This window comes from Loxodonta africana, chromosome 13, assembly GCF_030014295.1.
Source record: "Loxodonta africana isolate mLoxAfr1 chromosome 13, mLoxAfr1.hap2, whole genome shotgun sequence".
NCBI lineage: Eukaryota > Metazoa > Chordata > Mammalia > Proboscidea > Elephantidae > Loxodonta > Loxodonta africana.
Window position 1 is genome coordinate 28,755,055 of NC_087354.1, and position 27,383 is coordinate 28,782,437.

At 46.1% G+C, this 27,383-nt stretch overlaps 2 protein-coding genes across 2 annotated transcripts; one reads left to right on the plus strand and one right to left on the minus strand.

The window, feature by feature from the left end:
- Window positions 1-2,851: 2,851 nt before the first annotated feature.
- MRPL46 (mitochondrial ribosomal protein L46) lies at window positions 2,852-15,243 on the minus strand. Its single transcript, XM_003413788.4, has 4 exons — window positions 14,988-15,243; window positions 10,444-10,630; window positions 9,321-9,494; window positions 2,852-3,236 (listed from the first exon to the last, which is right to left on the minus strand). The coding sequence occupies exons 1-4, from the start codon at window positions 15,213-15,215 to the stop codon at window positions 2,986-2,988; spliced, it is 840 nt and encodes a 279-aa protein (XP_003413836.1). The 5' UTR covers window positions 15,216-15,243; the 3' UTR covers window positions 2,852-2,985.
- A 290-nt stretch (window positions 15,244-15,533) lies between these two features.
- On the plus strand, window positions 15,534-26,324 carry MRPS11 (mitochondrial ribosomal protein S11). The gene is made up of 6 exons (XM_003413895.4): window positions 15,534-15,665; window positions 15,797-15,907; window positions 22,360-22,458; window positions 23,307-23,436; window positions 24,928-24,993; window positions 25,932-26,324. Exons 1-6 carry the CDS (start codon window positions 15,601-15,603, stop codon window positions 26,037-26,039), a joined length of 579 nt encoding a protein of 192 aa, XP_003413943.2. The 5' UTR covers window positions 15,534-15,600; the 3' UTR covers window positions 26,040-26,324.
- The last annotated feature ends 1,059 nt before the right edge of the window (window positions 26,325-27,383 follow it).

A 27,383-nucleotide genomic window follows, 5' to 3' on the forward strand; every position in this document is an offset into this window, starting at 1 on the left:
TGTGCCAAGCAGTGGCTCTGGATTTCCGGGCCCAGGGTGCAATGGGGCAAACACAACCCAACCAGTTGGATGCAGCTTAAAGGACTGACCTGCCACCCATCCATTTTGAGATGGGTAGATAGAATCCATTAACGTCCAAATTACCCAGGCTCCTTATCAAATAGGTCAGAAATGCTTAGTTGTCACAATGTATAATCTGGAAGAGGTATGAATGAGAGTCCTAAAAACTAAAAATGATATGGCTGAATTGTGGAACAGGATTTAGGAGCTTAAATACATTGGAAAACAAAAAAAACAAACCCGTTGCCATTGAGTGGATTCTGACTCATAATACGTTGGAAGGAGGGATACATTTACTGAATGTTTATAACCAGCCACACAAGGTGCTAAATACTCTCGCATACATTATCACATTACCTGAGTAGTATGGTCTTCATTTTACAGATGAGGAAGGTAAAGTTAAGAAAGGTTAAGAATAGGCTTTATGCAAAGATCTGAGTTCAAATTCTGACGCTGCCACTCACTAGTGAACTCTAAGCAACTTAGCTAACCTCTTTAACCTTGGTTGCTCGTCTGTAAAATATGGGTAATGATGCTGGCCCTGCTGGTTTATATTAAAATGTAGGTTTAGGTAAGACCCTCACCATGGTTCCTGGCACTGGGAGATCACTCCACTCTCGTTAATAGTGATAGTGGCAGTAGCTTGCCAAAGGGCCATAAAGCAAACTCAAACCAGGTTTTCTGACTCCAAGTTCCGTGCTCCTGAGAAACACTGATGGACTTAACAAATACTAGCTGTGTATGCCCGTCAGGCAGGCTCTGAACTAGGATGCAGGAGTCCAGTTAGGTACAGGAGCCAGGCTAACAAACCACTAGCTATCCCAGAAAGTGCTAGATGCAGAAGCACGTATAAGGTGTAGAAATGGCCACATAGGAGTAAGTTACCAGGAAAAGAAATCAGTACGCGTTGTATTTTCTCTGTAGGACCAATAAAGATGAAGCCAGGAGTAACTGCAAATCACTTTGGAAGACAATGACCAAATCGTGGGGCTAAATCTGTGGAGGATCCTTCTAGTAAGCTGGGTGGTCTGGTCTATACGTTAAACACACTCACACACAGTGGCATTTCTTAGGGTCCACAAATACACCTCAAACTGTAACTCCTAATCCCACAGCACAGGCATGACCCTTTCCTCTTCCATCTTTGAAGGCCTCCACGCCCTAAACAAGGAGGACGTCACCTCTCTTCTTTTGGTCTCTGGCTACCTTCCCCCCCAAGGAATATACTAGAAACAACTTTTTGGTTACCTTTGGCAGTCGGGTTAAGATGTAGGCTGGCACTCAGCAAATACAGCCATTTCTGCAGTAATGCTATAAAAACTTGGGTTCTTCAAAATATAACTCCCAAAATAACAGGGCTCGTGGGAACAGGGGTAGTGGCAACCACTTAAAACTTATGGAGCGTTGTAACCAGAGCCCTAACAAAACAGAAATATGCCTAATGTGACATGAATGCAGGTGTGTCCACTGGCACGTGCACGCAGGTCCATGGCGGCCCTAAATCCTGGGGCCCGTGCTTCTCCCCGAGATGTAGGTCCTCACAGAGATGAGCTCCATCAGAACTGATCCAGGGTGGAGCCCTCTTCATCATTTTTTTTTTTAAACAAAATGAGGGGAGTGTCTTCATGGCTTTTCCATTGCCATTCAGATTCCCCAGGCAGTCGAACCTAGAAAAACGGCTAGTAGTGATTCCTGAAGCTACTAAAACCCAGAAGCTACTAAACAACCATTATTTGCAATATAGGAAAGCACTTCTATAAAATTTTCAGTTTTTATCTCAAGGCATTCAATCTTTTCCCTGATTATTTCAAAACATTAACGTGCTGGGGAAAATCTCCCAGGAACCAATATAATTTTGGGTTATCCTGACACCATTTCTCTGTTTACCAACTGCACATATGCTATTTCCCATTGAAGACAACATTGTAGCAAAACAGACCCGTTTCTGAATGCTCATGAGAGCAGTGCCATCTCATCCTGGTGATTCCTTCCCTTGATGCTTAGGGGTGCCCAGGGCCCTAATATGCAGTGCAGTACACATACAGGCCTCACTCCAAAGACCAGCAAGAGAAAGCACACTCCTGGTCCTGCAGCTGCCCTTACCGTCCCCACAGGCCAGGCTACATCCTATAGGAACCACTATAGTCCACGCAATCGGCAAGCCTCACCTAGTGCCCACCTCTCCTCAGTAGCAAGGGCAGAGAGAGCACCTGCTGGAGGTAAAGGGAAGGAGAGCAACAGCAGGGCTAGGCACCCCTCCATTTTGGTGACAGAAAGCAATTTCCTTGACCCTGCGTATGAACAAGGCTCTATCTGACTCAAAGCAGAAATCCCATTTTGCCAGCTTATGTTACTCGGGCCAGTCCGTTTAGGTCAAGATGCTGTCTCAGAGGATACCAGGGGAAGCTGTGGGGGGGCCAGGACTGCAGCCTGCTATGGAACGCCTGGTCTGGGCAGACAGAGGCATGCCTGAGACCCTCAGTCTCTTCCCTTCATTCAGCAAATGTGCAGTGAAGCCTTCCGTGTGCCAGGCACAGGGGCCCAATGGTGACCCAACAACATATTATAGGACCAGGAGTCCCAGCTAAGACACAAGATCAGGGCTCTCCTCTAGCGCCATCAGGGACTTACAGCCAAGTCATGACCCAGCCGTGTTTCCATCTGTAGAACAGGGAGAACAAGCTGACCTTGCTTATTCCACATGGCTGTTCCAGAACAAAGGGGCCCTGGTGGCTCTCTCTTCACTGGGAGAAGCCCAGCCATCCTCAAGGGCAAATGAGCAAGACTCACAAGTGGTAAACTCGTTTATTTTCTCACAATTTAGTTTGCTGCCTAACATTCACTGCAAAGATGGGTCAACCACACAAATGGCCTTGAGGCTCAGTCCTAGATGTCTCTGAGATTGTCCACAGGCAGCTCAGTCCATCAGAGGTCCAAGAAAAATTTCCTAACCTGGGCCAGATATTTTGGTATCAAGTAGTCACCCAGCTCCTCCTTACTGACCCACACATGCTGGCCCTTCTTCCTGGGCTGGGAAAAGTCTCCAGTTTGTAGCAGTGCTTTGAAGAAGAACACTTTGGCTCCGAGGTTACTCTCTGTCCGCATTGCCTGGGGAAACTTGAACTTGTAGTGGCCACAGGGTGCATTTCCTAGGAACTTGGCTTCAATGTTGTTTTCTGAGTGAAAAAAACAAACAGATGTTCACTCTGGCTCCCAAAATCATAGAGGGTCTCGCAAGAATCACTTCAGGCCCCCTGAGATAAAAGCATTTCTGAATGAGGACTAGGGTCATCATAAAAACGAGCTGCCTCCCCTTTCAATCCAAACACTTCCTGGCCCATGGAGTTCAGACTCACGGAGCTTGTTCCCAGGTTTCAAGCTACTCCTTTTAGACTGGCAGTCGGGTACGCAGTTTAAATGACACAGGTCTGGAAGTCAGAGCTCCCAGGTTCTAGACTCAACCCTGTCGCCAGCTCTTGAGGAAAAACCAGGGCAACCTTTTAAAAGGAATGTCACAGGGAAAGCATAAAGAAAGCCCCAGATTTGACTATACAGAACTTCTGTAGAGTGAGAACATCACAAACTAAAAGACCAAGACACGGCAAGATAATCTCTGCAATCTGTAACACAGAGTTAATAATCCCCATTCAGCATTTCAAAAAAATGGGAAAATGATAGAGTAATTATTAAATGACATTTGGAGAACTGATTAGCTATATGGGAAAAATAAACTATATCCCATCTCATTCCTACACCAAAACTGAGACCCTATGGATCAAAGACTCAATACCAGAAATCTAAGTTTTCATAAAAGGTTTGTCCATCCCCGATGGTGATTTCACAGGTATTTAATATTTTCTAGATTTTTAAATTTTTCATTAAAAAAAATTGTTTTTTTCAAAGAAGAAAATGTGGACTAGGACTGTCTAATTAAGATAAAAAATTCAAAACACCAAAATAAAAACTTCTATTTGTTTACATAAAAGTTAAATCTTTTTGCAAAGAAGAATGAAGCTAAAACAAGGTCAAAAACAAAATGACAAACTAGGAATAATACTTCATACGCATTCAACAAAGGAATAATATCTTAAGGTACTTCAGATGCTTAGATATTAAGCACTTAGGAATGACTGAGAAAAAGAAAATCCAAAGCAAACATGAACCAAGCATACAAACAGGAAATTCACAGGAAAATAAGTACCACCAGCTTATACACACATTAAAAGATGCTCAATCTTATTAATAACTAATACCAATTAAAACAATAATAACACACCATTTTTCATCTATCGGATTCATAAAGTTCAAAAAGCTTAAAATAAAAACTCAAAATGCCTGAGCTGTACAGTGCTTGGGAGGGACAAGGGGGAAGGCGCCCCCTCGCACACGGCGTGGTGGTGTAGTGGTCTAAGTGCTACTGTTGGCAGGAGCGATCAGTTGTAATTGTGCATACTCCCTGACCTAGTAACTCCACTTCTAGAACTTCATCCTCCCGAATGAGCCTGTTTGTCCATGTGAGCAAAGATGAGTGTACAAGGATGTTCACTGCAGCAGATTCAACAAATTGTTATCTATGTTATGTCATAAAATACTACGCTGGTATGAAAACGTGTAAGATCGGTTTTTATGTGTTGTACAGAAATTTTTTTAAAGCTACATTTAAGAGAAAAAAGCAAGGTACGTGTTGTTGCTGTTGTTGGGTGCTATCAAGTCGATTCCGACTTACAGTGACCCCCACACCCTGCATGTAACAGAGCAGAACTGTCCTATGGGGTTTTCTAGGCTGTATTCTTTACAAGAGCAGAGCATCAAGCCTTTTCTCCTGTGGAGCTGCTAGGTGGGTTTGAACCACCAGCCTGTGAGTTAACAGCCAAGGACTTAACTGCTGTCCCACCAGGGCTCCTTGCTAGGTACATAACAGTGTATATATATATATACACTCCCATTTATGTGGGGAAAAAAGAAAGATAAAACTGTATACGAATAGAAAATTTCTGAAAGGATACGCACAAAAATTGTTCATGGTGGCTGCCTCTGAGGAGGGAGAGCTACTTCTTATTCTAGACTATATCTGTTAGGCATGTTTCATATTTTTTCACCATATATGTGAATTTTTTTTTTCAATATCAAAAAACACCACCATCAGCATTAGAAAAAGAGTATCAGCTCATCTACAATACAAAATGTTAGCAGTGGCTATCAGTAGGTGGTAGAATGAAACTGGCATATTTCTTTATTTTTTCTGAATTTTCCACACTTAGGTCAATAAGCATGATTTACTTTTTCATAATCTGGAAAAAAAATGGATGAAAAAAAATACAGAGCTCCCTCAAATCAAAAAGAAAAAAAACCCTAAAGACTTGAAAATAGAGACTACAAAAGAGACTTGTCCACCAGTGTTCACTGCAGCACTATTCACGGCAGCCAAGAGGTGGAAACAACCTAAATGCTCAGCAATGGATTAACTGATAAGGAAAATGTGGTCCATAATACGACGGGATACTACTCAGCCGGTAAGAGGAATGAAATCTCGGTACATGCTACAATATGGACGGAGCTGGAAGACATTATGCTGAGTGAAACAAGCCAATCACAAAAGGACAAATATTGTATGATCTCACTTATATAAAAAGAAAAGGCAAATGTATGGAGACCAAAGTTTATTAGAGGTTACTAGGGATGGTAGGGAGAGAGAGGAAGGGGTTAACAGTGATGGGAAAATCACACTGATTAAGAGTAGGGTTGCACAGCCACTTATTGTAATTGCTGTCAATAAGTTGTACACCTGTAAAAAGTTCAACTGGCTAAAGCTGTGTGATAGGTATATTTACAACAACAATTTAAAAAAAAAAAAAAGGTCAGCAGTTAGAATCCACCAGCCACTTCTTGGAAACCCTACAGGGCAGTTCTACTCTGTCCTATAGGGTTTTTACCAGTTGGAATCGACTCAGTGGCAACGGGTTTGGTTTTGGCTTTATGTTAACGCGACAGGGCACAATCTACAGGATTAGGTTGTATTCTGATTCAATCTCTTGAGATAAAAAAGAGAAGCGAGCAGAGAGCAGAGGAACCTCGTTACCACCAAGCAAGAAGAGCCAGGAGAGCAGCGCATCCTTTGGACCCAGGGTCCCTGCACTGAGAAACTCCTAGACCAGGGGAAGATGGATGACAAGGATCTTCCATGAGGGCCAATAGGGAGAAAGCCTTCCCTGGGAGCTGGTGCCCTGAATTCGGACTTCTAGCCTTCTGAACTGTGAGGGAATAAATCTCTGTGTGTTAAAACCATCCACTTGTGGTACTTCTGTTATAGCAGCACCAGGCGACTAAGACAGGCGGTTGGCCGCCTCCATGAACAGCTGCCTCCTTTGCCATGAGACCAGAAGAGCTGGATGATGCCCAGCTACCGTTCCTAAACACCTTGATGGAAGATTTCATAGAAGAATCCTGACCAAAAGGGAGAAATGCAAAACAGAACTTCAAATTCTCATGAACTCCAGACTTTCTGGAGCCATAGAGGGTGGATAAACCCCTGAAACTACTGCCTTGAGATAATCTTTAAACCTTAAGCCAAAAATATCCCCTGAAATCATCTTAAAACAGGGCAATAATTTAGTTTAACTAGTAAAAAAAAAAAAAAGGTCTCTCTTGAACATTATGCTCTTTTAAGAGCTAAAAAAAAAAAATTTTTTTATATGAGATTAAATTGACAACGGTGACTCGAAAGATTAAACAGGAACCTCAGGGGATAGTGAATTTATGTTAATGAGGGAGGAACAATTCAGAAAAGGAGGGTGAGAATGGTTACACGACTCAAAGAATGTAATCAGTGTCACTAAATGGTACATGTAGAAACTGTTGAATTAGTGTATGTTCTGCTGTGTATATTTTCAACAACAACAAGATAAATCAAATTTAGGGGAAAAAAATACAAACAGCTCGCTACCAACATGAGCAAAGGCTCTGACTAGGCAATTCACAAAATACAAATAGGCAATAAACATGTAAGAAGATGGTCACTCTCACTAACAATCAAGACAATGTAAACATGTAGGAAGACAGTCAATGTCACTAGCTGTCAGGAAAATGCTAATCCAAAAGAGAGCATTTTGTTGGCCAGGCCTGGGCAAGCAGGCACTCCCATACAATACTCCTGAAAATGGAAGCAGTGACACACATTCTGGAGGACAGTTGGGCAATACTTATCCAAAACTTGAATGTGCACACCTCTTACCCACTGATTCTGCCTCTAGGAATTCCACCCTGCAGTAGTACTTGGGAATTTTGATGGCGGTGGGGAGGAAAGTAATGTACTTTCACTTTTGTTAATATACTTTCACATTGGTTGAGCTCGGTCTTTCAGAGCAAGAACAAATTATCTGCCACTTAATAAGCTAACAGCCTCTGAGTGGTACAAACAGTTCATGCATTCGGCTGCTAACCAGAAGGTTAGCAGTTCAAGTCCATCCAGAGGCTCTTTGGAAGAAACACCTGGTGATCTACTTCTGAAAAACCAGCCACTGGGCACCCTACTGTGCACAGTTCTACTCTGACACACATGGGGTTAACATGAGTCAGTCAACTCAGCAGCAGTTGGTACTGGTAATAAACTAATAAATCAATACATTTTATTCTTATATGCATTTATTAAGTATGATTTGATCTTATAAAATCTTTTATATATTTCCTTTTACACTGATATATTACGAGGAAGAAAGTGTAGAGCAGAGGAGGAAGGGTCCCACATGGCACACAGGGGGTGGAGCTGAGCCAGCATCAGTCATGAATGTTTGACGTGACATGAACACCTGAACGCAATGAACCTGGCAGAAACACGGCTGCCAACCCCTCCGTGACGGCTGAGGAAACTGGGAGAGCAGCAAAGCCCCACCCCTTCCGTCTGGGTCACTGCGCTCCTCCATACCACACGGGCCCCTCCCGTGAGAGGATCGGGAGAGCACACACTGGCCTCTGCCATTTTGTTGGCAGGGACTTAAGCTGGTGACAGGACCAGTAAAGTGGCTGTGCACCTAAGCCTCCAAATTCATCTACTCAGCAAACATTCAGCAAGCACCTACTATGGTCCAGGTACTTTGCTGCAAAACATGCTACAATGCACAGGACAAGCCCCCCACGAAAAAGAATTACCTCACTCCAATTTTCAACAGGGCTGAGGTTGAGAAACCCTGGTCTAGTGAGAAGTGACTGAGGCACTGGTGGTTTAGTGGAAGGATTCTCACCTTCCATTCGGAAGGCTCAGCCAGTGCAGCCCATGCACAGCCGTCATGTATCAGTGGAGACCCAGGTTCGATTCCCGGCCAAGGCAGCCCATGCACAGCCGTCATGTATCAGTGGAGACCCAGGTTTGAGTCCCGGCCAAGGTAGCCCATGCACAGCCGTCATGTATCAGTGGAGACCCAGGTTCGAGTCCCGGCCAAGGCAGCCCATGCATAGCCGTCATGTATCAGTGGAGACCCAGGTTCGATTCCTGGCCAAGGCAGCCCATGCACAGCCGTCATGTATCAGTGGAGACCCAGGTTTGATTCCCGGCCAAGGCAGCCCATGCACAGCCATCTAAGTGTCTAACAGTGGAGATTTGTGTTTTGCCATGACGTTGAACAGATCTCAGCGGAGCTTCCAGGCTATGACGGACTAGGAAAAATGCTCTAGCAATCTACTTCTAAAAATCAGCCAGTGAAAACCCTATGGATCACAACGGTCCAATCCCCAATCAACTGTGGGGATGTGCAGGACCAGGCAGCATTTCATCCTATTATGCAAGGGGTCGCCATGAGTTGGGGCTGACGCAACAGCAGCGAATAACAACAAGTAGGAAGTGAAGGGGCCCAAAGCTAAAGCTGTGGAAACAAAGAGGGAGCACTCAGGAAGAGAACTGGTAGAACTCAAGGGCCTGTGGTGTCAGGATGTGGTCAAAGATAAGTCTGAGTTTTGCAGCTGGATGAACAGGTAAGCAGCAGTGTCAATAAGCAAGGCTGTAAAGAGAAGCAGGCTGCAGGAATGGTGGAAACATCAATTCTGGATGCATCAAATTTAAAAAAATTGGTGGGACAAAGATATGACTCTCTCTTGGCTTAAGGGAAATCCTCCCCTTGATTTTTGTAGCTGAAACTTTAATAAACATCAAAGTTTCCATTAGCCTTCCCAGCCCGCCCTTGAACCCATCCTCCCAGTCAGCGTGTGACTCCTCTGGCTGTGAGTCTGAGGTAGGCCCCGGGGAGTTCAGCACGAGACAGCGAGCTTACCGGAGAGTGTGGCCAGGGTTCGCTCAGCTGTTGCCCTGAGGGTCTCCCCAGGCTGCCACTCCGTCTGGGGCAGCATCCAAAAATCCTGGTCTCCAAGCTTCTCTCTGACCAACAGGATGAGGCTCCTGTCTAGCTTCCGGTGCAGTGAGGTTCGGTCATTCTTCTTATCAGCTTCTATGAAAGAAGGGGGTCAGAGGAGACAAGGAGGCTGTGGTGGCCAGAACCGTAAGAGTTGTATAGTCTTCCTTCAAGGGAGAGTCACAACCTCTGCCCTCAAAGAGCTAATACTCAAATTACAACCCTGACCCATCTCCCTGACCTTGACCTTTTCAATGGTTCACCTCACAGTTTTGAGGAAACTAAAAGGTAAGAGGAGGAAGACAAGAGCTGAGCTTCTCTTTGAAGAGCAAAACATAAAAGTACTTTGAGCCTTTGGAAAAGAAGCAATGCCCATACTCAGTCAAATACTACTCCTTCATTAGCTTTGACAGTATTAGTAACTAATCCTCACCTTCTCTGTTCTTCAGGCTCTATCTGTGAAACAGGGATAAGGGAATTCAACCCCCCATTTCATCTGAAGGCCCATTTTATCTGAAGGCTTTCAGATAAGACACAAGATAACCCAAACCAAACTCGCTGCCATCCAGTCGACTCCAACTCATACGGCATTACAGGACAGAGCAGAGCTGCCCCCCAGGGCTTCCAACGAGTGGTTAGTGGATGCAAATTGTCGATCTTTTGGTTGACAGCTGTGCTCTTAACCACTGTGCTATCAAGGCTCCAAAATACAGGATATAGTGGGAAAGGCTTAATTTGTCCTCTCTCAATCCCAAATTAGGAGTTAAATTCAGGTAACATTCACAAAGTTTAACAGAGACAGAAAGGATTATTCCAACACCCTCACCTCCCACTCAAAAATAATGCAGGCCTTTAAAAAAAATTATATTAGGATTGATGTGAGAAACAGGGAAAAGAAATTATTTTTCTCCCGCCTGAAAGAAGTTTTGTTATTTGAATCTATTTGTTACTTAAAACACAAAGCCAGTGCTAAGAAGCTGTTCTTTGTTTGGGAACTAGAACACCTTTCCTCCCTTCCCTCCTGCTGGCCTGACAAGGCCACAACCTGTTATGCGAGCTCCAGGTTTGAACTGTAGGAATGTCTGTTCCCACATATCTTCAGTATCCTGCAACAGCAATATCTCCTTGTCATCTTCTTCACCATAGAGGTCGGTTTTCTTCCTTGCCAGTCTCTGGGCTTCATCCAAAGCACGAACCTCATGGTCTGAATACAGGCTTCTCTCTAACTCGATCTAGGAAAATCAAAAGGATAAAAACAGAATGAATGCAACAGAGCTCTAGCACACTTGACAGGCTCATAAGTTTACCAAGAATTGTGTTGGCAAAGAATATTAAATACACTACGAACTGCCAGAAGAACAAACAAATCTGTCTTGGAAGAAGTACGGCCAGAATGCTCCTCATGAGCGAGGATGGCAAGACTCTGTCTCACATACTTTGGACATGTTATCAGAAGGGACCAGTCCCTGAAGAAGGACATCATATTTGGTAAAGTGAGGATCAGCGAAAAAGACCCTCAACAAGATGGACTGACACAGTGGCTGCAACAATGGGCTCAAGAATAACAATTGTAAGGATGGCAGAGGATCGGGCAGTGTTTTGTCCTGTTGTACACAGGGTCACTATGAGTTGGAACCGACTCAACGGCACCTAACAACAACAACAACATAACCAAACATATGATCAAAATACCATACAGAGAGTGAAAAAAAAAAATTCATCTGTATTTTGGGCTTGAGTTACATTTGCCAAAATATTAGAATGTGATAGGGGGTCAAGACTGCTACAAAGAACAGAGGCCTGAGGCAGATCCTGCCTGTCCACTTACCACGCTCCAGCCACATCAGTCTTTGGTGAGTCCCCAAAGGACTTTCCTGCCTCATGGACTTTACAGATGCTGTCCCTTCTTCCTAGAATGTTTTTTCCTCACACTCTTCTCCTAAGAGATTCTTATTCATTCTTCAGACTCCAATTTAAATATCACTAAGTATCATTTAAATATCAAAATGTCCCTTGATAGCGACCAGCAGGGCAATGAATTAATATGGCCCTTCTAGCCATGTATGGTCTTGTGACTCCTACAATGACTGGGCAGAACTATGCAAATAAGGTATTTGCGGCCCACCAAGGGGACTGGATAGCCTGCTAAAAATGCAAATAAGGTGCATGATCAAGAGGCAGTCATTTGAACAGAACAAGGGGATACTGCGTGGTTTAAAGTCAGGAAAGGTGGGCGTCAGGGCTGTATCTTTTCAGCATACCTATTCAATCTGTATGCTGAATAAATAACCTGAGAAGCTGGACTATGTGAAGAAGACTCATTAACAACCTGCATTATGCAGATGACACAACCATGCTTGCTGAAAGTGAGGAGGACTTGAAGCACTTCCTAATGAAGATCAAAGACCACAGCCTTCAGTATGGATTACACCTCAACATAAAAAAACAAAAATCCTCACAACTGGACCAATAAGCAACATCACGATAAACGGAGAAAAGACTGAAGTTGTGAAGGATTTCATTTTACTTGGATCCACAATCAACAGCCATGGAAGCAACAGTCAAGAAATCAAAAGACGCATTGCATTGGGTAAATCTGCTGCAAAGGACCTCTTCAAAGTGTTGAAGAGCAAAGATGTCACCCTGAAGACTAAGATGCGCCTGACCCAAGCCACGGTGTTTTCGATCACCTCACATGCATGTGAAAGCTGGACAATGAATAAGGAAGACCGAAGAAGAACTGACGCCTTTGAATTGCAGCGTTGACAAAGAATACTGAATATACCACAGAATATACCATATGCCAAAAGAACGAACAAATCTGTCTTGGAAGACGTACAACCAGAATGCTCCTTAGAAGCAAGGATAGTGAGACTATGTATGTCTCACATACTTTGGACACGTTATCAGGAAGGATCAGTCCCTAGAGAAGAGTATCATGGTTGGTAAAGTACAGGGTCAGCAAAAAAGAGGAGGACCCTCAAAGACATGGACACAGTGGCTGCAACAATGGGCACAAGCATAGCAACAATCGTGAGGATGGCGCTGGACAGAGCAGTGTTTCATTCTGTTGTGCATAAAGTCACTATGCACTCGACAGCACCTAACAACAACAACAAAGGTGCATGAAACACTTACAGAGATGCAAATAAGGTGCACAGAACCCTAACAAGGGGATTGGTCAGTTGTGCCATCCCACTTGGCTTAAAGAGACCCAATCCCAGAAGCAAAAAGGGGGACTTCACTACCACCAAGAAGAAAAGCCAGGAGCAGAGCGCGTTCTTTGAACCCGGAGGTCCCTGCGCTGAGAACCTCCTAGACCCGAGAGACAGAGAGAGTTGTAACACCAGAAACAGCACAGGAGTAGAAGCAGCAAAAAGCACGGCAGAGAAACACTGGTGGCAGAACCAGGAGATGGCATGGTGAGCTTCCCAGCCCATGGAGCAAGGTGGCTACAGTGGAGGTGGCTACTACAGTGGGCGTGCTGACCCACTAAGCCACAGAGCTGAGTGCCTTTGGGCAGGAGGCTTCCTGGCTGAGTGGGGTACCTCCAGGCACTTGGCAGAGCCGCCAACCCACTAAAAGAGGGAATTGAGTGCACTTTTGGCCCGAGAATTACTGGCAGAGTGGGGCGCCTCCAGGTACTTGTTGGCAGAGCTAAAAGACCTTTGTAACACTTGCCCAAGCTGGACTAAGGGAGAAGGCCTGTCTTCAGGGGGCTGAGAGGAGCTGAGAGCTGTCCTGCACTGAAGAAGGGAGACTTTGCCTACATGCTTCCTGATCCTGATTCCTAGTTGTAGCCTGTTGATCCTGATCCCAAAATGTAACCTGTTACTTCCCTAATAAACTCCATAGCTGTGAGTGTAGTCTGTGCATGCTGTGTTGCCACTGAACAAATTATCAAACCCAGAAAAGTAGAGTGCCATAGAGGGGATGGTTGGTGTTAGAACTGGTAAAAAGGTCGGAGAGAGGAGGTATGTTTGACCTCCACCTTATAGGAATCAGCTTTGAGCTGATGTTGATCTTGATAATGATTCTCTCTCCCCCTCCTGAAGTTAGATGAGGAGGTCTATTGCTTCCACGCTATTTTTACACTACCATAAAATCAAAATAAGGTTTCCCTATTAAACACTCTTACACTACTTGTACTTTCCTTTACAACATGTATCAGTATCTACAATTATATAATCACATGATTACTTGGTTATTGACTGCCCCCTCCATGAAACAGAGACCTCTGAGAACCAGACATATGCCTGCCTTAATAACCACTGTATCCTTTGCACAATGTCTGATACACGGTAGGTGACCAATGAATATCTGAAAGCAAATGAATAAATCAAGTAAAAAACACAGCAAAGTTTATAGCTTTCAGTACCCCAAGATGAAAGTATTTCAGACCCTGGTAAAATATAACGCTTCGGTCATCATCTGCGGTGATTTAAGGCCCTCACAGCCACTACGCCCAGTTTTTGCCCATGTTTCCCTCACTTGTCCCTCATACAAATGACCCTGTGAGATAAAAAGGGGCAGGCTTTAGTTTATCACAGACATTTACAAATGTGTTCACCGTCTCCTGTACTTCTTTCTTCTTAACACTGACTACATCACAAAGACTTTCTCCCCTTCAAACTCTCTATGATGGGAACTGAGTCAGCCTCGTTCACCACCACATTCCTAGTGTGTTGAATGAACAAGCAGAAGGAGAGCATCACCAAAGAGTTGCCTAAAATGACAATAAAGAAAGCCAAAAAAAAAAAAAAAAAGGAAGGAAACTACCTTTTGCTGAATGCCTACTATGTGCCCCAACTCAGTAAGGCATTTACCCCTTTACAGGTAAGTATACTGAAGTTTAAGGAACTCTGGTGGTGCACTGGTTAGACTTGGCTGCTAACTGAAATGTCAACGGCTGGAACCACCAGTCATTCTGGGGAAGAAAAGACCTGGCGATCTGCTTCTGTAAAGATTATAGCCTATTCTGACTGAGACTGGAAGGACCCCGGTGGTCATGGCCCCCAGACCTTCTGTTGCCCCAGGACAGGAACCATTCCCAAAGCCAACTCTTCAGACATAGACTGGACTGGACAATGGATTGGCGAGGGACACTGGTGAGGAGTGGGCTTCTTGGATCAGGTGGACACTTGACACTATGTTGGCATCTCCTGCCTGGAGGGGCAATGACAGGGTGGAGGGGGGTTAGGAGCTAGTGAAAAGGACACAAAAAGAGAGAGTGGAGGGAGAGAGCAGGCTGTCTCATTAGGGGGAGAGTAATTGGGAGTGTGTAGCAAAGTGTATATGGGTTTTTGTGCGAGTGACTGACTTGATTTGTAAACTTTCACTTAAAGCAGAATAAAAATTATTTGAGAAAAAAAAAAAAGATTATAGCCTAGGAAACCCTATAGGGCAGTTCTTCTCTGTCTCACTGGGCAGCTATGGGTCTAAATCGACCCGACGGCATACAACAGAGAGATGAAGTGACACCCCAAAGGCCACCCAGACTAATTGATGCTAGAGTCGGGATCAAACCCAGGCTTGACTCTACTGCTTCCTCATGTCACCTTCAAGTCACAGTCCGCACCTCAGTCTTACCTGCTTGAATAGAGCTGCCATATCTTCCTGCAACGGGTTCAGCGGCTTCGAGATTATCGGTGGCCGCTGCAGACACAAAGCGCCCAACAGGCGCCATGGGGACCCACTATTCGAAGGTGCGGCCGCAAGGGTCAGACTGCGAATACTCAAGGTACCAGTCGGAAGCCCCTCCAGTCGCCACCGGCTCCGCGCCACCCCTAACAAGGCTCGCGCTACGGGCGCCGCCATCTTCCTACTCTGACCACAATGCACCGCGGCACCCCGCGACGTCCTCAGCCAACCCCATGTTCCCACAAGGCTGCGGGATGAGGGAGACCGCTCAGGTCGCTGTTAGAACAAACCATTCCAAAAGAGAGGTTAGACGAAGATCTTGTCATGCTAGGCGCACTAGAAAAAAGGAAAAGTCCCAAGTCGAAACTGAAATAATAACTCATATATCATTTAAGTTGAACAAATTCATTTAAATGATCTAAAAACTATGGGCCTTATAAAGAATAATTATGTCTTTCCCTTCTGTGTCTCCCCAATAAGTACTCGTGGTGCTGGCGCAGCTCCAGCCACGCCAGGCTCCGCGGACGCCGCGGACGAGACCCGGCTGGGGTCAAATCAAGCCATGCAGGCTGCAAAGACTGCCGGGTCCCTGTTCTTGCGGTCATGGGCTCGGCCACCGACCACCGGGTGAGAGTGATTGCCCCTCCGAACCCATACCACTTCCGAGGCTACACTCCTGCTCATGTCCCATGAGCCACCTTGGCTCCAGTGGCCTATAGGGCGCCGCTGGACCTCACCGAACTTTTCCTTCCTTGCAGGGTCTTAGCCGAGGCGCCGGCCCGAACGATCCACACTGGCCTCCAGCAGCTGCAAGAAGCGGCGGCGGAGAATATTGAGGAGGAGGCGGCTCCGAGGCACAGCAGCTTCAGGTGAGAGCCACTTAGTTTCAGTCCTTGCGAGACCAGCTCCCCGCGAGACCAGCTCCCCGAGATTCTTGCCTGTCACTCTCCAGAGTCAGAGAAGCAATGAATTCCCAACTCTGCCACTTGCCGTTTCCGAGACTTTATGTAAATCAAGCCTCAAGTTTCTCATTTTTAAATGCGGGTAGTGTTGAGGGAAATTGTGAAAATGAAATAAGCCCTGGCACACAGTAGATGCTCAATGAACACTTGTTAATGAATGAGTGGATGTTGAATGAGTATAATATAAGTTTTCCTTCCTGCAGAGATGGAGATAATGTCCGACAAACAGCCTTTCCTGTCTGGGACTCCAGAGTGGGTGGATGTGTACAGAGGGGCAGTCCCTGGGATATGACAGATTACTGCGGACTTGCTGTGGACTTATTAGAGTTAGTCCAGGTCCAGGGTGGTTTTTGTGCTCAGGCTTAGGGACTGACACCTTGCCTGCCACTACTGCCACCGTCTCTATACGCTTCATATACCGTACATCAACTTAACATTTACTGAGAACGTACTGTGCTCCAGGCACCATGCCAAATCCAAACCAAAAAGCCATTGCTGTTGAGTTGATTCCAACTTATAAGTGACCCTATAGGACAGAGTAGAACTGCCCCATCGGGTTTCCAAGGAGCACCTGGTGGATTCGAACTGCCAACTTTTTGCTTAGCACCTGAACTCTTAACCAGTACACCACCAGGGTTTCCAGGCACCATGCCAGGTGCTGGAAATACAAATACAAAAGATCATTCCTTCCTACAAGTACTGTAGTTCACAGCCTACCAAGGAAGGCACACACGCAAACAGTTACACCATAATCTGATCAGGAGTATAATGGCAGTAAGAGCTGGGTGTTTGGACATATGAAAGAAAGTGTCTCACTCCTGAGGAAATCAGGCAAGACTGTAGAGAAGATAATGGGAAGCTAAGAATTGAATTGAATGGGAGTTGAGCTGAACAAGATGATAGTGATCATTTTAGGTAAAGTTAACAGCCCATGTAAAGGTATGCAGTATGAAAGTATATGGTGTCTTCAGGTAGCTCTGTGATGGCTCAGGGTAAATGTGGACACTAATGGTAGATGAGACCAGCAAGACTAGAGTGGATCATAATGTCGAGGGTCTTGGCTGTCCACACTGAATCTTTGTGTCCCCGCTATAGGCACCAGGGAGCTGCTTGAAGGAGTTTAAACCAAGATTTTGTTGTAGTCATTCATTCAGCAATGCTGGGCACTGTTCAGGGTCCTGGAGCTATGTCAGCGATCAAACAGACAAAAATCTTTGCCTCATAGAACTTAAGTTCTAATAGGAGAGGCAGTAAATAAAAAACAAGTAAAACGTGGGCATATGACAGGCGGTAGGAGTGTGTCCGGTGTGTGTGGGGAACAGCAGGAAGGCCAGTGTGGAGTGACAGGTAGAAATACAGTAAAACCTGCAAAAGCTGGATCCTGTGTAAGGTGGAAGCCTGTCAGAAGGAAAACTTAAATATTTTCCACTAAAACGATTGATAGAAAAGCAATGAGACCCTGTCAAAGGCGGAAAACTTGTAAGACCTGGAAAAACAAGACAGACCCATCGAATTGTGGCTCTCCCAGGTTTCACTGCAGCAGGAGATAAGAGTGGGGGGTGAGGGGCAGCATGCAGCAGACTTGTGCAGCCATAGCTTGTGTGGCCTTTTTTTGGCCGTCATAAGGACTTCTTAAGCTTTTACCCTTGAGTGAGAGGGGAAGTCACTGGAGAGTTTGGAGTAGAGATGTGCCATTATCTTGCCTACATTTTAAAAGGAGCCTTTTGCCTGCTGTGTTGATATTGAACTGTAGGGAAGCAAGAATGGAAGCAGGGAGAAATCGTCTAAGCAGTTAGAAGACTATTAAAGTAATCCAGGCAAGAAATGATGGTGGCCGATACATTTTGAAGGTAGAGCCAACAGGATTTGTTAATGTAAGGTGTGAGAAACAGAGGAGTGAAGGAAGACTAATTTTGGGCCCCAGCAACTGAAAAGATGAAATTGGCGTTTATTAAGATGGAGAAGATTACAGGAGTTTGGATTTAGCTGGGTTAACCTTTTCCTTACCATTGGGTTAACAGTATACCAACCACTTTATGCCTCTGGTCCTCAGAGGTTAGGCTGTATTCAGTTCTAATGCACTTAGCGTCAAGGCGGGTCCCTTTTGAAATGCGGGAAGCTCAGCAAACCTGAGTTAGAGCCTCTTTGTTGTGTAGGTTGAGCATTCTATTAGGTGATGCTTCCTGAATGTACTAGTTTTGTAAACTTTTGCCTTTTTTCTTTATTTCTGTGAGATCAGGCTTGTAAGCATAATCATGGCTTTCCTGTGTTATAACTAGGGAGCCTTGATGGGTTTGTTTTCATCTTTCTGTGCATATTTGGAAAACCAGAGGTTCCCCATGTAATCTAATGGAAAGCGTCTGCAATAAATTATTTATATAGCTCTCACTGGTATATTGTCATGCCACAGATCAGTGACGCCACAGTGCTGCTCGCCTCGTTGGTGGCTTGTGTTACCAGATCATATTTCTCAAAATCCATGTTAGCAACCAAAAATTTAAACACACTCAGTTAGTAAGCATGCATTCCAATACTGAAAACACATGCCATCAATAAATAAATAAGGAGAAAAAAGTTAAATTTGAGATGCGTAATTAACGTCCAAGTGGAGCTCAAGGAAGGTTATTAGACGTGAAACTCAGAGGGTCAGCCTGGCCTAGTGGTAGACGTTTGGGCGACATCATCATAGAGATGATACCTCAGACCATAAGACTGGATGAGATCATCAAGAGGCTAAGTGTGGACAAAGAAGAGAAGAGGCCCAAGGACTGAGCCCTGGAGCCCTCCAACATTTAGAGATCTGATTGATGAGGAAGAACCAACAAAAGAGACAGAGAACGTCCAGAGAGGTAGGAAACCAGGAGAGCTTTTTGATTTGTTTAATGTGTTTAAGGAGGAGGGACCTCAGCTGTGTCAAATGCTGCTGATAGACTTATATCAGCCAGGACAGAGACTGAGACTTGCTAACCGGGTTTAACAGTGTAGAGTTGATTGATGACCTTGACAAGAGCAGCTGTGGAGTGGTGGGGGCCAAAGCCTGACTAGAGTGGGTTGGAGAGAGAACTGACTAAGAAGTCAGGAAGAAACAGCATACATAGGCAATTCCTTACAAGAGTTCTGCCATAAGGGGGAGTAGCGAAATGGGGCAGTAACTGCGGGAACTTTGAGTTCAAGAGAAGGTTTTTTTTGTTGTTGGCTTGGGGGCTGGGAAAGTAACCATGTTTGTGTGCTGATTGAAATGATGCTGGAGAGGGTAAGAATCGAGAAGGTGCTGGAGCAGGGGCTTGCTGAAGTGGTGTCCTTGAGAGCACACAGGCCACCCATCCTAAGAGGGTGTGGGCCCAGATGCCTGATCATGGGAGCAAGAGGAAATTCTGATTGCTTCTATTGCTCTGTGAAGGTCATCAGCTGGCAGGAAGGAGCTGGGAGGTTTGGGGAAACAAGGTATAAAGTAGTCATCTACAAGTAAATGAAGTAGGATTGTGCAGGATGGTTGCCAGGCAGCCTGAGGGCCCACTTGATGTTAGAAATCATTAACTTAGAGCCGTGGGCTCGACCGGTGATGGTTTTGCTTCTTCCCCTAACCCCCTCCCCAGCCCCGGGGACTTTTAGCAACGTCTGAAGGCAATTCTGGAGGGGTGGGAGAGGAAGGTGCTACTGGCATCTGGTGGGTAGAGGCCAGGGCTGCTACCATACAACCCACAATGTGCAGGAAAGCCCCCCATAACAGAGAATTATGCAGCCAAGATGTCAGTAGTGCTGAGGTTAGAAACCCTGGAATAGAGACTGCGGGCATGGCTGTGTGTTTTTCTCCAGCCAGCTGTGTGGGTGCAGGGTGGCAGCGGGAGATGTTTTTAACCAGGGGTGAGGTTTGCCAGGCAAGTATGGTGAAGTGCGAGTGGGCAGAGAATTGGGGAGGGGGGAGCGGTTGGAATGATTGACTGTGGCATTTCCTGTGGGTGAGAAGGGCATTGAGGACATGGGGGGTATAAGAGGTGGTGAAAAGTGGTGGGTCCATAGAATTGAAGGGCTCCTGGACAAGATCGTAGAGGGAATGAGTGGATGTGCCAGAGGGGGTGCCCACAGAGTGTGATGTTTGAAACCAGGGCTGTGAAGGGCTTGTAGGTACTGGTCATGAAGCGGGCTAGGCAGGATGGAGGGATTGTTAGAGGAAAGGAGATCCGGAAACAGAGAAGCCATGTGGTTAGAAGGATCCTACTGAATCACCAACAATTATGATAGGAGTAATGTTAAGTGAAAGACCCCTGGTAGTACAGTGGTTAAGCACTTGGCTGCTAACCAAAAGGTCAGTGGTTTAAGCCCACCAGCAGCTCCGCAGGAGAAAGATGTGGCAGTCTGCTTCCATAAAGATTTACAGCCTTGGAAACTCTATGGGGCAGTTCTACCCTGTCTTGTAGGGTCACTGTGAGTTGGAATCGACTCCATGGCAGTGCGTACGGCTTTGGGTTTATCTCCGTTTCCCTGGTGGGAATATGAGTATGAAGTGGCAGCAGACCAGTGCCAAAAAGCTTTGTCTTTTTTTTCCCTGGGCTACTTTGGGGTGAACCACTTATTCGTTCCTACATTGGACTTGGACGTTTCGACGTCTGGTCTCGTCTGTGCCATCAATTAAGTGGTTTAAGCCCCAAATCCTTCCTACCAAAAACCTTGTTATACATATGTATGAAAGGCATTACACTGGTTAGATTCAGACTTCAGTGGGCTTGTTTTTTTTACCCAGGTTAACAGGGGAAATTACCAATGGGGAAATGGTATGTCTTAAATCCGAATGTCATCTAGGAGACTCTGCTTTCCATCTAGGCATGCAGCAGGCTGATAAGCCCGCGACCTGTGAGGGCTAAGTCATCTCCAAGGTGAGGTCTAGCAGGAAGGAGTACTCTTGTAGCTTTTGAATACCACTCTGTTATTTCGTTTTTTAGAATACCTCTAGCAAGGCAGGTAGGGCTGCTTAAGGACAGGTGCTCAGTTAATGGTGTGATTTATTTCAGGTGGCTGTGGGGGCCCAACCATGAATCTGATTTGTGCGAGTGGGCAGGTGGGAACAGCGGGTTTACTCCCCTCTGGAATGCGGAGGGACAATTGTGTGTGCTTTTTGCATGAAAGAAGACACAGCTTGGTGAACAAAACTCTGAACTGAGGCAGGTCTCCTAGAGACAAAGCCTAGCCTTTCTCACTAACTCTATTCTCCTATTTCTCCCTCTGTTTTTCCACCTGAAAATGAAAAGAGTGCTTACCTAAGGGTAGCCAGAGAACAGATTGGGCTGGCATGGTAAAAGACCTTGAACTCAATGCAGTGTCTAGACCAGTGTTCTCAACCCTGAGTTCACATCAGATTCACCTGCCCATTGCCGTCAAGTCGGCTCCGTCTCAGCAACCCTCTGACTGCCACGTCTTTCACCCATGGAGCGGCTGGTGGGTTTGAACTGCCCGCTTTTCAGTTAGCTGCCAAATGATTTGACCACTGCACCAGCAGGGCTCCCTCAGATTTACGTAGAGTATTTTAAAAGCAAATTCCCAACCCCGCGCAGAAGTTTGGAATGATTCTGATGTCCACCCAGCACTGAGAACCACTAGTCCAAGGTAGGGTTTAGCCAACTCTCACTCATGGCCGGATCCGGCCCGTTGGCAATTTTTGTAATAAAGTGTTATTGAGACACAGCCACACTCAGTTGTGTACGTGTTGTCTGTGGCCGTTTTTGTACTACAATGGCAGGGTTGAGTAGTTAGGACAGAAACCATGTGGCTGGTGAAGCCTCAAACATTTACTGTCTGTCTGGCCCTTTACAGAAAACATTTGCTGACCTCTGCTCTAGGGGATACTGGGTTTTTTTGTGTATGTAATAGTGATATTGTGAATATTAAAACTATTTCATCTTATTTTTTATGAAGTAGGGAGTCAAGATATTGTCTGTGGTTGATGAAACGTGAAATGGAGGTTTGACTATATTTTTAAAGTTACAAAAAAAATAACCAATGGAGGACTTGAAATAGTCATGATTATACTAGAAGGGACGGGGGAGGGTAGGGAGTGTAATTAAAATTTCTTTTTCACACCAGAAAGTCACTAGGTATGTCTAAAGTTGACAAATCAAGAAATAGCCACACAAGCGTGGTGTTTACAGATACGGAGGCAGCACGCAGAACAACTGCAAAGGAAGGGCGGCAGGCAGCTACCCCACAGAGCAAGCCTAGGGCAGAGGGGTGGGGCAGAGGGCTGTGGGTTCTGTTGTGAGTTCTTCCATGCTATTTGTTTGTTTGTCTTTTTACCATATGATGTATTTCTTTGATTAATAATAATAATAAGGCAATTTTAAATAAAATTGTTCTTCTAATTGCAGCATTTACCCTCCAGTTCCAGGACAGGAGAGCTCTCTGAGGTGGGCAGGAAGGAAATTTGAGGAGATCCCAATCGCACACATTAAGGCATCCTACAACAAGTAAGCAGGCAGCACCTGGGTGGGTCGGTGGTGCCTGTCTTTCGCCTTCCCAGGAGAGGTGGTGGGTCAGGACTGAAGGTGTTAATCTAGAGAACTCTAGGCTCACCCCGTCTTGTTTTGGGAAGCCACCTTCTGTCTTTTTAAAGTCTGTTTGAGTTCTGTAAAAATGTGAAATAGATTGGGAGTATCCTATTTATAAGATTGCTTTGCTTTCTTTGGGAATACTATTTCCTGATTCTGTTCAAGAGTTGGTGAGGATGTGTCTTAAAGCCAGGTAGCCTGCCATGAAGGTGTTTGGTAAGCATTACTGAGCACTGGGAGGCAGAGGGCGAGTGATATATAAATAAGATGAGAGGTGTGGTTTAAGAATATATGATTTATTACAAACTAACCAGAATATAAACCTCCAAAGAAATGTCCCCTTAATGTACTCGCTTTAGGCCACTGCACCAGCCTCTACTTTGTAAGGCCAAATGTGAATGGTGAGATTAAAGCAATGAATGACAAGACTGGTCTTCCAGTGAGGCTTTCAAAAACGGGTGCTGGAGGGCACTCCCCATCATCATCCATCGGTAATGGAAGCGCACTGACGTTAGTGACAACTGTCCAGGTCAGCCACACTTGGAGATGGGTCAGTGTCTCGTCACAGAGGTCCATGAAGCAATTTAGAGAACAACACAGGACTTGGTGGTCACAGGCTAGATTACGTGACAAGGGTGAAATGGCTACATGGGTTCAAAAAGCACCTGGCTTTCTTTTTGCAGCCCACTCAGGCTGATGAGGAAATAGGTTAGCTCTTTTTCTCCTTGAACGGTAGCCGTATGCTATGTGTCCCCTTATATTCCCAGCACCCAGATCCAGGTCATTTCTGCCACGAACCAGCCACTGGCCCATGCTTCCTGCGGCACGGAGGGGTTTCGAAATTCCAAGAAGGGCACGGGCATCGCGGGGCAGACCACAGGCATAGCTGCGGCATTGGTAAGTGGTGTCCTTCCCGGCCCTCTCCGTGAGGTCTGTTAGCTGCATGGCTGATCGCTGTAAAGGAGAATTGTCATTAAACTAGCGTTCAGAAGCAATGGGATGCTTACCGTCCCATGTTAGACACCCCGACTCATTGGGTGGTTTGAAGAGGTCTGTGTGAAAGCGCTCCTCTCTTCTCTTTCTCTCGGCTGCATTAGAGGTGAAACACGTATTGGTTCATTCTAGGAGGTACAAGAGCCAGGGCACTGAAGGCTTAAGAACCAGAGCCCCCTCTATTTAAAAGCCAGTGGGGCTTGGGGGCAGTGATAACGCTCTATTAGGAGAGCATGTGGCACGGCGAAGACACATACATTACCAGTGTGAGTGAGAACTGTTGCAGACCTCTCTGGAAGCCAGTTGACAGTGAGCTGCTACTGGTATATTTACTGAGCATCTGCTGTGTGCCAGACACCGTATTCATTATCTCTAATCCTCAAAAGACCCTCAGTATTATCCACACTTTCAAGAGCCAGTTGAGATTCAGCGTTTGTGACTCGTTCAGAGCCCTGCAGCCAGTTCAGTTCTCTGATCTGAGCCCAGATCCATCTGGGACTAAAGTGCCTGCACTTCCCACTGTAGCACAGGCCTTACAAATGCTCTGACTCAGCCAAAGCAGGAGTACTTCCTGGGGGCAAACCTTGACCTTCAAGCCAAGCTCAGTGCCCAGAAATATTCATTGTACCACATTAATGATTGTCAGAAATGGAAATGTTCTAAATGTCCAACAATGGACAGATTATATACATGACTAAACGGCATGTATCAGTGTTGACAGTGACTTCTGCGGGGTGGGTTATGAGTGAATTCCGTGTATTTTCTAGACTTTCTATAATGAACTGCCTTTATAATCAAGAACCAGAATTAACTATAAAGATTTAAAATGGTAAGAGAACACTTTAACTGGGAATTTCTATTCTGCGCTTAGCCATCAGGGAGAAACCTGAGCAATATTTAGAATTCTCCATTGGGTGGCAGTGCTGTTGTGGGCTACAGGGATCACCGCTAATAATCAAATGCCCTTGAGTCCGGTCAGATTCGTGGCAACCCCGTGTGTGTCGGAGAACTGTGCCCCTAGTGTTTTCAGTGGCTGATTGTTTTGTAAGCAGATCACCAGGCCTTTCTTCTGAGATGCCTCAAGGTGGACTCAAACCTTCAACCTCTCAGTCAGCAGCCAGGAACACTAACCGTCTGCATCACCCAGTCTACTTTAATTCTGTAATTCCCCAGCTCTGTGGCCTCTGCCGGTGTCTGTTCTCCACTGCAGCCATCTGCCCTTGGCTTCTCTGGCTTCGGCCCCGTCTGTCTGTCTGTCTGTCTAACTGCTTGTTTCTGTGTATATGTACGTGCCGTTTCTCTAAAGCTTATAACCATGCTGCTCCAGGTGGCAGTAGCAAGACATTTGGACATAGTGGTTGTCTCTGGGCCACTAACCAATTGCTGTTTCTTTAGAAGGCCGTGGGGAAGGGCGTGACCCATGTCCGAGTGGTGGTGAAAGGCCTGGGGCCAGGGCGCTTGGTAAGTAACCGTGACTCTTCAGTGATTCTCCACAGCCATCTGTGCCAAGAGAAACGGGTTTCAGAGCAGAGTCAGGAGAGAGAGGAAAGCACCCTCTAGTGGACTGCCGTGCTGGCTTGGGGTTTGTTTCTGTTGTTCCTATAATCTCTCATCTCCTCGGCGCAGATCCAGATTGCTTAGCTCAGTCCATCAGACACTTGTTGGGTGCTTGCTGTGTACCAGGCCCTGGGAGTGGGAGGGTGCCTCTGGGGGACCATCATAGACGGGTCCCTGAGTCCAGACCAGTCAGGGCAGTGGTCAAGCATGTGTCAGGGTGGCCGGATCCCATGGGGGTGGTCAGGAACTTCCCCGAAAAGGTGACATCTCTGCTGGCTTTTCAAGAACGACAAGGTATTGCCAGGTGAGAGAGGAGGGAAGGACATTCCAGGCAAAGGAAACTACGTAAGTTGTTGTTAGTTGCTGTCAAGTGCATTCCAACTCATGGCGACCCCATGTGTGCAGGGTAGAACTTTTCTCCATAGCATTTTCAAGGCCATGACCTTTCAGAAGCAGACCACCAGGCCTTCCAAGGTGCCTTTGAGTAGGTTTGAACCACCAACCTTTCAGCTAGTAAGTAGTCAGGCACTTAACCCAGGGACTGCACAGCATAAGTAAAGCTACAGAAGTATGAGGCTTCAGGTGTGCCAAAGCCAGAGTAGTTTTGGGTGCTGGATCGTGAAGCGCAAGATGCAAAGTGGCAGGTGCAATTTAGAGAGGCACGTAGCATTGAGAACTTGGTCACGGGTTTGGGTGGAGACTCTTGTGAGAGTGCTGGGGGAATAGGGTTGGGGCTGAATGTACCAAAGCCAGTAAGCCTCCCTGGCACTCCCCACCACCCCCAGCCCCGTCTGGGACGCTGGACCCGTCATTCTCCTGTTCTTTCTCTCTGCTCTTTCTAGTCTGCCATCAAGGGGCTGACCATGGGGGGCCTGCAGGTGATCTCCATCACAGACAACACGCCCATCCCACACAACGGCTGCCGCCCCCGGAAGGCTCGGAGGCTGTGAGAGAAGGAAGCGAGAACCTGACTGCAGGTCTTCTGTCCAGCACGACCTCGCAGAAGTCACACTGTCCAGGAGAGGGCTTGTGGGAGATCAGTTCAGGCAGCAAGGAAGGAACTTTGCCTCCTTACATTGTGGCCTTCGCTTGCTGCTCCGACTCGAGATCGGTGTCCCAGAACTGAGGCCAGGCCTGTCTCGGACAGGAGTAGGAGCAAAAGGACAGCTGTGGCCCAGATGCCACCCAGCAAATGCTGCCTCTGCTGCGATGAAAATAAAAGAGAGTCTCTACCACTTCAGTAACTCGTGAGTTTTTTGCTTCCAGAGGTGGGAACAGTAATCTCTCCCTTCCTCCTGAAGAAGTGATTGTGAATTGAGGCTAGACCCAGATGGAAAGGTTAAAATGCGGCAGATGTGATCTGCCACTCCCAGAAACCTGCCTCTTTGATTTCAGGTGTTGCTTTTGTAGCCCTTTAACCAAGGTTTCCAGAGCTCAGCAGAGCAGCTTTCTTATGAACAACTTGTGCTTTGGCCACAAATGGAGAGTAGTTGCCCTTCTCCCTCGAGTGCACTCTAGTGTTGGATTTCACCTTAGTGGGCATATTTAAACTTATCCCTAACGTTGCCGGAGGATTTTCCAGCTCAGATTGCGCGTAGCAACGTGGCAGCCATCTTTAACAACTCAGTGGTCTGCAACAGTTCCAGCACCCAAGACTGGGTGACCCTAAACAGGGGTGGGTAGATTTGTATAAAACTAAGAATTCTCTAGAAAATAGGTTGGGTGGAGGGGTGGGCTAGAGTGCAGCCCAAATACCAAACAAGCTTCATTCTGTGTCAGTTTGGTAAATCGTCTTCTAAAACAGCAACAGAAAAAAAACAAGGGCAGGGAAGAAAGTAGAGGTGGGAATCCAGGTAGTGCTGACCCTTGGGTGGGTTTGGCCCAGGACCCCCAGGCAGGACTGACCACTCATTAGTGGGGGCTCTGGGATCCTTGGAGAACTCAACAGCCTTTCAGGGGCAGAAGCCAAAGCTCTAGAGACCCAACAGGAAAGACCCCTCCTTCACAGACAGAAGGCCCAGGTTGAGAGCATCACCAGAAAACTAAAGGGTGGTGCACACACAAAAGCACCGTTCCTCCCAGATCAGAGTCTGGGCAGGGCCTGCTGGCCAAGAAGGGAACTGTGGAGTTTTAATTCTCTGCCCAGCCAGCAAGGTAGTGTGATTTGCCTGAACTCTGTATAATTAAATCCACAAATGCCCTATTGAATAGCTAAGAGGCTGTGTTAAAGAAGATAGGGAAGGACCATGAACGTAAATTTGAATTTAGAAGGAAAAATCTTTCCCTACTGCTTT